The following is a 9236-nucleotide window of genomic DNA, read 5'->3' on the forward strand; positions in this document are numbered from 1 at the left end:
TTTTAATTATTACACGCTCTCATCGATTTTCTATCACCTACCCCCCCTCTCCATCGCCTCTCTCAATCTCCACCACCGCCTCCCTTTTATATTGTCTTCACCTTTTAGCTGACATAACACGCGAGTAGTATGCTCGTATTTGTAAAGTGGATTATTGGGAGGGTTTAGATGGTTTTGGATTTCATTTTAAGTATATATATGATTCCAACTCTGCATATTGAATTACATATGAGAAAATTAACTACTAAGCCTTAAAAAAAACATTTAATTTAAATATTAAGCAAAATAAAAAAACTCTATCCTCTCTGTAATTATACAAAAGTAAAGGGTTGTAAGCTGCACAATTATGGTCGCTCTTTGATTACTTTATCTCACGAACTCGTTGCTTAATCACCTTGACGGACCGCGACCGGAGATCGGGCATAAATCCGGTGATCAATCAATCACGTGATCTATCTTTATTCTTCCTTTCAATAATATTATAAATTTGTAAGCCTTTATTTCTACTAATTGATTCTAGCCAATTAGACTTTAATTATATTAATTGTTGTGATTCATGTACTGAAATATGTTCACTTTATTTATATTATCCAAATTTTGAATTATAAAGGTTTTTGTAATGATATCTTGATTAGCACCAACTGTTTGATGAAATTCCCCAATGAGCTTTATTCAATTATCTTGTTGATTTTGTGATAATTCATGGTCACCGTTTTCTTTAAGTCGGTAATGCTCATATAGATGATCAAAGATTCAGTTTCCTATACAGTGTAAACGAAAGCCATAGACTGCATAACATACTTAGCTAGAAATTGTTTTTTTTTTAATCAATGGGTACTGGTGATCGTCTTTATATTAATTGTCATAATAGTTTACTTTCCACTAGGCCACTAGAAAATCGTGGTAATATACTCGATGTCGGTACTTGGTACAATAACAGTCAAAATGATTTAGAACCAAAAGAAGCATTTTTCATTATGTGTTAGAAGAAATTGTGCTAGTTATATGATTAGCATGGTCTATGTGTGATGTTGTGATTGTTTATATAATCCGACATCAGTAGGTTCCTGATTATGATTTAAAACAGTAAATCCCGTGTTTTTTACGTTTAGTGTAAAGGTTTTAGAAATTGAGTACCGGAGAAGATGGAATATAGAAGGCAAGTATTTTCTGTAGATCTTCTAGAGAGATATGCAGCAAAAGGTCATGGAGTTATTACCTGTATGGCATCTGGAAACGATGTCATTGTTCTAGGAACTAGTACTGGATGGCTAATCAGGCATGACTTTGGTGTTGGTGATTCTTACGGTAATCGCCTTTTGATCACATCCTTTCTTTTCCTTTTTTTTTTTGCCTGATAATGTTACTTTAGTCATAAATTTGTTGATCACGGGAGCTTGAAGTTATCAATCTTGATAACATGCTATTTAGTATACAAGAGAACACTCGTTGGTAATCTAAGAATTGATTATGTTAAAATCAAACTGGATTGACTTTCTTTTTATTACCTTGTTAAAGTACTAATCAAGATATGTGGCATTAATTATGTATAGATGTCGATCTCTCTTCTGGTCGCGGAGACCAATCCATCCACAGCATTTTTGTTGATCCTGGTGGGAGTCATTGTATTGCCACCGTTGTCGGCAATGGCGCTTCGGATACTTATTATATGCATGCAAAATGGTCAAAGCCCAGAGTGCTGTCCGCACTGAGAGGCCGTGTGGTCAATACTGTTGCCTGGAATAGACAACAGATAACAGAAGGTGGCTACTTAGTATTTTAATTATTTGTTTTTTACATGATAAGTTCTAACTTCATTGTACCTGCTCATATAAACTGTTTTTCGATAACAGCTTCTACACGAGAAGTTATTCTTGGTACAGAAAATGGCCAACTGTATGAACTTTTTGTTGATGAGAAAGATAAGAGGGAGAAATACGTAAAGTTTTTATTTGAGCTATCTGAATTACCAGAAGCTTTCAAGGGGTTACAGGTGTCTTTCTTTTCGATTTCGTTAATACAATCTGTTTTTAATCTTTTCCATGAAAAGAGAATGAAACATGTGGCTTGCTCTCAGAATTCGTGTCTGTTGTACAGATGGAAACAGCTACCTTGAACATTGGAACTAGATACTACGTGATGGCAGTAACTCCAACTAGGCTTTATTCGTTTACTGGCATTGGATCTCTTGAGGTAAGTCACTGCTTGGTTTTTGATTATTAAAGCAAATTTTAATTGCATGTAAATCATTGATTTTCTTAAACACAATGTGGATGTTTAACTAACATCATACTGTCAGACGAATTTGAATCATATAATTAGAAAGTCCAAATTGCATTGAGCAATGTACTTGAATGAATGCCTTATATATGGGTCTTTATACCTTGTTGTGTTCCGATCTAGTTATTTTTGGTCATCCAATCACCTGGAAATCAATCAAACAGGTAAAGGTTTTTCATTCCGATTGGGTCAGTTAAGTAGGTTCTATGTTTCATGTTGGTCATTGAAGTAGATCTTGTGTTCCATTTTTGGTCATTATAATTAGTTGCGGTGTTCCATTTTAGTTCTCAAAGTCATATTTTGTCATTTTGTGGTCTATTTTGGTGAATGTAAGCACCACGTCAGATTGTCCACGTCTCACTAGGTCATTGGATGAGCAAGATGGAACACAAAATCTACATTCAATGACCAAATTGGAACGGAACAAGATACTACGACGGATATAAAGCATTCATGTAAATGCGTTGCTATATTATACAATTGGCCCTATTAGGAAACTACTACTGATAGTATATAGCTCATTAGGTAACATGATATGTTCTCTTCACCCACATCGATGATTTTGTTATTTAAACCTTTTTGTTTTCAACTTAGACTATCTTTGCCAGTTATGTAGAGCGTGCTGTGCATTTTATGGAGCTTCCTGGAGAAATACCAAATAGGCAAGTGCATTCCTGTATGGTCATGCTATAATAATGTGAAGTTAGTATGTAGTTGAGTATCTCACTCTCTCTTTTTTCTATTATTGTTTCAAATGCTCCCATGCAGTGAGCTGCACTTCTTCATTAAACAAAGAAGAGCAGTGCATTTCGCTTGGCTTTCTGGAGCTGGTATCTATCACGGCGGCCTGAATTTTGGTGCACAAAACAGGTGGATAATTTAATTATTTATTGATAGACTGGACATCCAATATACTGTCATTCGTTGTGATTGTCGTGAAATTACTAATGAAATTATCTTGTCTAAATTATGAGAAGGTCACCAAATGGAGATGAGAATTTTGTGGAGAACAAGGCTCTTTTAGACTATTCGAAGTTAAGTGATGGTGGCGAAGTAGTTAAACCAAGTTCTATTGCACTCTCAGAATTTCACTTTTTGCTTCTAATTGGGAACAGGGTGAAGGTACACGTGTATCACTTGCGTCTGACATTGAGCCTTTTTCATTGTATATTTTCTCATCCCCATAACATTTGAATTTCTACATGTTGTATCTCTTAGGTTGTAAACAGAATTAGTGAACAAATTGTAGAAGAACTTCAGTTTGATCAAACATCAGAGTCGGCATCAAAAGGAATCATTGGCCTATCCATTGATGCATCTGCTGGGCTGTTCTATGCATATGATGAAAACTCAATCTTTCAGGTTCACATTGAGTTCTATTACTTATTATCATTCACGGCTTCCCTATTCTTCTCCTTCCTTTGTGTATGAATATTGTACTTCTGGGAGTGAAAATAGGTTTCTGTCACTGATGAAGGCCGAGATATGTGGAAAGTGTACCTGGACCTAAAGGAATACGCCGCTGCTTTGGTAAATTGTTCTGATTCATTTCAGAGAGACCAAGTATACTTAGAACAGGTGCAGACATGTGTTTTCTATTAATATGGATTTTGTTAAATTCTTGTCAATATTATATCTGACTACCTGTTTGTTTTTTTTTTTTAACTCCGGAGGCAATTCAAGTTACTAAAATCTTTATAAATATAATTCAAATTGATTTACAATATAATTAGCTAAAGAGATTTGTGTTGTAGGCTGAAGCTGCTTTTTCTGCTAGAGACTTCTTCAGAGCCGCATCATTTTTTGCTAAAGTGTGTCATATGTTCTCTCTTTTTTTTCCGTATCTATTTTCACCTACCTGCCAATCTTTCTGACTTAAATAATTACATTGGCAGATCAATTATGCATTGTCATTTGAAGAGATCACACTGAAGTTTATAAGCATAGGAGAACAGGTAAATGTAGCTCTGTATCATTTTTAAGTCTTCATATAATTGAATCTGGTGCACTTGTTATTTATCTGGTCAAATGTGAATATCTAGGAATTAGTTCAAAACTTCAAATAAAATTTAATGCTATGCGTACTCTGAAAACTACGTTGCATTTAAAATTGTCAGTAATAATCCTGATTTGACACTAGTTGACATGGTCAACACCCTGGCATGTCTCATTGAGATTTGTATTATCATTAGTCACCAATAACCACAAGACGTACTGACGTACAATGTAGATAAACAATAGAGCTTTTGGTTACTTGGTTTCCTAGATAAGAGTTTCTTTTCAACTTGTTATGTTTCTTGCAGGATGCCTTAAGGACGTTTTTGCTACGGAAGCTTGATAATCTCGTGAAAGATGACAAGTGTCAAATAATGATGATATCTACATGGGCCACCGAATTGTATCTTGACAAGGTTTTCTTTTATATTCCTATTTTATTTGGATTTATTTTTATTCAGGGTATCCTAAGTTTCACATCTTTTAGTGCATCTTCTCATTGCTTGTATTCATTTGGATATATTTTTACTTGTATTCATTTCTCACACTTCTTTTATAATTTCAATTTAAAGTATATTCTATACTTAAGTTAATCGAGATGTGCTGTATTTAATGCTTAGATCAATAGATTACTGCTGGAGGATGACTCACCAGAGAACCGTAATTCAGAATACCAGTCTATCATTATGGAATTTCGTGCTTTTCTTAGTGACAGTAAAGATGTGCTGGATGAGGCAACTACTATGAAGCTACTTGAAAGGTTCATGTCATTTAGTTACTTTGTAGATGGAAGAAACAATGAGTTGGTATATTTGACAGCTATACGTGAATTGTTATTTTTTGCAGCTATGGTAGAGTTGATGAATTAGTATATTTTGCTAGTCTAAAGGAACAACACGAAATTGTGGTCCATCACTACATTCAGGTTGTTCACAAACTTCGAAAATTAAAAAGCTCTATCAGATTGCTTTTATTGTATACTATGGTTTCATATTTACTTGCAAGCTTTTCTAAGTTTAAAAAGTTATGAGATTAGAATTAAACATGTTTGTTTAACCTTTAGCAAGCTTTTCATATTTCTGCTTAATTTAATGTATGTGTCTATTTTTATATTGGAATCAATTAATCTGCCCATTTTGTTTTACCTTTAGCAAGGAGAAGCAAAGAGAGCCTTGAACGTACTTCAAAAGCCCAGTGTTTCTGTTGATTTACAGGTACATGCTGATGATCTCAGGCAATCAATTTACTCCTCCCGTCACAAAATAGTTATCCACTAAGATAAAACCATGTAGTTTAGGATGAATATTATAGCGGCAGCTTTTATCAAATAGGAGACAGTTTTACGCATTTACCATATATTATTGAGCTGTTTGATTTTTGATTTTAGCGGTAATATTGGGAATTTAAACAAGTATACCTGTTTGTAGTTGGAAATCGACAATTTATGTATAAAATAGTTAGGTGGACGACAATTATGGCATAGCAGGAGTGCTAGTTATCCTTGAAGCTGTTATAAAGCTGGACTCTAATAAATTTCAAAAGCATCACTATTTCTATCAACATCACATAAACGCCATGATACACAATCAACATTCTTTCTTCTCCTGTGATTGACATTTCTTTTCCTGTGATTCACGCAGTGTTTATGTAACAACTGCAATTGTTCGATTTATTAAGTTTAATGTGTTTTTCATCCGGTGCAGTATAAGTTTGCTCCAGATCTCATCATGCTTGATGCATATGAAACTGTCGAGTCATGGATGACCAGGAAAGATTTGAATCCAAGAAAGCTGATTCCTGCAATGATGTCGTATTCTAGTGAGCCCCATGCAAAGTAAGTTTCACTGTTTTATAACTGATGGGACTTGGAATATGGTGCACTACCATACACAGTATATCTTTTAGCCTTTTAGGTTACTGGCAGTGCAGATAAAAAAGACAATGAATATATTATTCTGCATATTAATGTTTCTACCAACCAAATCTCATATGCAGGAATGAAACCCATGAAGTGATCAAGTATTTAGAATTTTGTGTTCATCGGCTCCAGAATGAAGATCCAGGTGTTCATAACCTCTTGCTCTCTCTGTATGCAAAGAAGGTATGTAGGTTATAGTACCGAATTTATAGTATCATGGTACCATATATACTAAAAAAACACCAATGAAAGTTTGTCAAATTGTTCCATACCCCATAATAACAGATTGTCTGAGTTTCTTTATGACATACCACACCTGTAAAGAGTTCAAATATCAGAATAAAAGTAAAATATTTATAGCATTTATTTTGTGATAATCTCAGGAAGACGATAGTGCCCTTTTGCGGTTTCTACAATGCAAGTTCGGGAAAGGACGTTCTAGTGGCCCTGATTTCTTTTATGATCCCAAGTACGCCTTGCGTCTTTGTCTCAAGGAAAAGCGCATGCGTGCATGTGTTCATATCTACAGCATGATGTTTATGCATGAAGAAGCTGTTGCACTTGCTCTTCAGGTAATAATTAAAGTAATATTACTAGTATTAGTAAGGCACGTATGCTCAAGTATATGTTATCTTGTGTACCATCTTCTGATCTTGGACCTTTGATGTTTAAGGTTGATCCTGAGCTTGCAATGGCTGAAGCAGACAAAGTGGAGGATGATGAAGACTTGAGGAAGAAGCTATGGCTTATGGTCGCCAAACACGTTGTTGAGCAGGAAAAGGGTACGAAAAGAGAGAACATTAGGAAGGCAATTGCATTTCTCAAGGAAACTGATGGTCTGTTAAAGATTGAAGATATCTTACCTTTCTTTCCAGACTTTGCACTAATTGATGACTTCAAGGTAATCATGACAACTTTAAGATTGATAATCAGCTAAATTGATTGAATTACAACAGCAGGTTATTTAATTGTTTTCTATATTTCCTGTAGGAAGCAATATGTTCATCTTTAGAGGATTACAACCAGCAGATTGAAAAATTGAAAGAGGAGATGAATGATGCAACACATGGTGCTGATAATATAAGAAATGATATTAGCGCTCTTGCTCAGAGATATACAGTCGTTGATCGTGATGAGGAATGCGGGGTAACCATTTTTTTAAGCAGTTAATTAGTGTTCGTTTCTTTTTACTATGTTTCTATAATATTCATGTTTCAACTTATCAGGTTTGCAGGCGGGTAATTTTGGCTGCTGGTGCAGATTATCAAAGGGCAAGGGGTTATACAACAATAGGGCCAATGGCCCCTTTCTACGTGTTCCCATGCGGGCATGCGTTTCATGCACAATGTCTTGTTGCACATGTTACTAAATGCACTGACCAAAATCAAGTAAGTGCTTATTACAGATTACATATCTTTTGAAATGTGTGATAACTTTCAGATCCATTTTCAGGCGGAGTATATACTGGATCTTCAGAAACAACTCACTTTAATGAGTGTTGAACCAAAGGAGAGTGTAAATGGTGGCGACGACTCAATCGGAAGTGTGGCTCCAGTTGACAAGGTATGTCTTGCATGATGCATAGTTGCATACAGACATTTCTATATTAAACACCTTTTCTGTTTCTGAGGTGTTTACGTAATATGATATGGTAAACAGATTCGGTCACAGTTAGATGATGCCATAGCGAGTGAATGTCCATTTTGTGGGGATCTGATGATAAGTGAGATATCAAGGCCATTTGTTTTGCCCGAGGAATCATATCTAGTATCTTCATGGGAGATCATGTCAAAGAATGTTGGAAGTGAGAAAGGCATTTCATTTGTTGTCTAGGAGAAGGATTGTTTCAACAATTTGCATATAGTGATTGAAAACAAAAGTGAGCTGGATTCGAGTCTTTTTATCATTTGTCGATATGTAGCATGCGGGTGTTGCCAATGAGTACATACTAGCAAAAGGCTTAGATAGGCAGAGAAACCTTGACTTTGTGCTACGTCAGACCCAACCGACCTTCCCCAAGGACCAGCATCGCCATCGGACAATGAATACTTGTTGGGTACTATCATATTGGAGTTTGGAATGGATTTGAACCTTTGACCTATGTCTTAAGTCTTCCTTAGTGGCCCAACTAAACATTCAGGATGAGTTGTAGTAAAGTTGAAGACGAAAATGTATTGCTGCATTGTTTTATAGTTCAAATATATTGGCTAAATGCAAGTTTACAACTTAAAGCAACTTTTCTCACAGTGAACAATAAATTTATCAATTCTCATGCATATCAAAATCTAAGCATTTTTCTGTAATACTGTATTGTATGTTACCAATCCATCGTTAGATGGAGTGGTACCCGTTATCAATGTGGCCTGGGTTTACATATAAGTGAAGGTATTTTACCGGCATCATAATCTTTACGGGATGGAATAATGGAGATCCAATGTGGTTCCCGGACAGGGTGTCCTCTTTTACCTTCTTTTTTTTTGTTGTATTGTATGTCAAGAATCTAAATTGATAGCTATTGTCACCTTGTATGTGCAGCCTGAGCATACCCATTTACACGTATTATGCACACGATATAGTTCTTTCATTAATACAGTCAAGAAACTTGAAAACTATTGTCGGCTTGTATTTCCATTTCACAATTCTCTATTTAATACGACAGGGTCCCACCAAAAAGGACCCATGATATGGGAATGCAGGACTGTGGGGCCAAATTGTGTTAAGAAAACTTTGTTGTCACTCGATGACTCACAGTTTTCAGGATAAGTTTTATACGTGTCCTCAAGTGAGATTTCGATTGTCAATCTCTTATGAACATCTAAACGCATGAAGGTTTTCATTTCCTGTTTTTAAGAATAATCAGTTTACTGTATTTCTGGTCATTCTAATACTGTATGTTTATTTATTTTTTTTGAAAGGTGAATTTCGTTTAAGAGCTTCGTGTCGTGATTCGATAATGGGAGGTCTAACATACATTGTTTTAACCGGGTTCGCGTTTAGAGAGCTCCCTCGAAGTAGAAATGCCTATTTCAAATACCCAATGGGA

General features: G+C 35.4%; 1 protein-coding gene across 1 annotated transcript; it reads left to right on the top strand.

Annotated features, from left to right (window-relative positions):
* Window positions 1-286: 286 nt before the first annotated feature.
* On the top strand, window positions 287-8469 carry LOC122611314 (vacuolar sorting protein 18). Its single transcript, XM_043784323.1, has 24 exons — window positions 287-489; window positions 1113-1308; window positions 1554-1763; window positions 1854-1993; window positions 2098-2193; window positions 2875-2942; window positions 3049-3150; window positions 3258-3402; window positions 3499-3642; window positions 3739-3858; window positions 4035-4091; window positions 4176-4235; window positions 4584-4691; window positions 4896-5035; window positions 5122-5200; window positions 5427-5489; window positions 5979-6109; window positions 6271-6376; window positions 6577-6765; window positions 6867-7094; window positions 7184-7339; window positions 7420-7581; window positions 7646-7756; window positions 7853-8469. Exons 2-24 carry the CDS (start codon window positions 1146-1148, stop codon window positions 8024-8026), a joined length of 2952 nt encoding a protein of 983 aa, XP_043640258.1. The 5' UTR covers window positions 287-489; window positions 1113-1145; the 3' UTR covers window positions 8027-8469.
* The last annotated feature ends 767 nt before the right edge of the window (window positions 8470-9236 follow it).

The sequence above is a fragment of the Erigeron canadensis genome, chromosome 8, assembly GCF_010389155.1.
Source record: "Erigeron canadensis isolate Cc75 chromosome 8, C_canadensis_v1, whole genome shotgun sequence".
Classification (NCBI taxonomy): Eukaryota; Viridiplantae; Streptophyta; class Magnoliopsida; order Asterales; family Asteraceae; genus Erigeron; species Erigeron canadensis.

Bases quoted from the DNA above. Each gene is read 5' to 3' on its own strand.
- LOC122611314 (XM_043784323.1), top strand. From the start codon at position 1,146: ATGGAATATAGAAGGCAAGTATTTTCTGTAGATCTTCTAGAGAGATAT. The intron at 6,766-6,866 runs GTAATAATTAAA...TTGATGTTTAAG, and splicing joins CTGTTGCACTTGCTCTTCAG to GTTGATCCTGAGCTTGCAAT. The intron at 7,340-7,419 runs GTAACCATTTTT...TCAACTTATCAG, and splicing joins ATCGTGATGAGGAATGCGGG to GTTTGCAGGCGGGTAATTTT.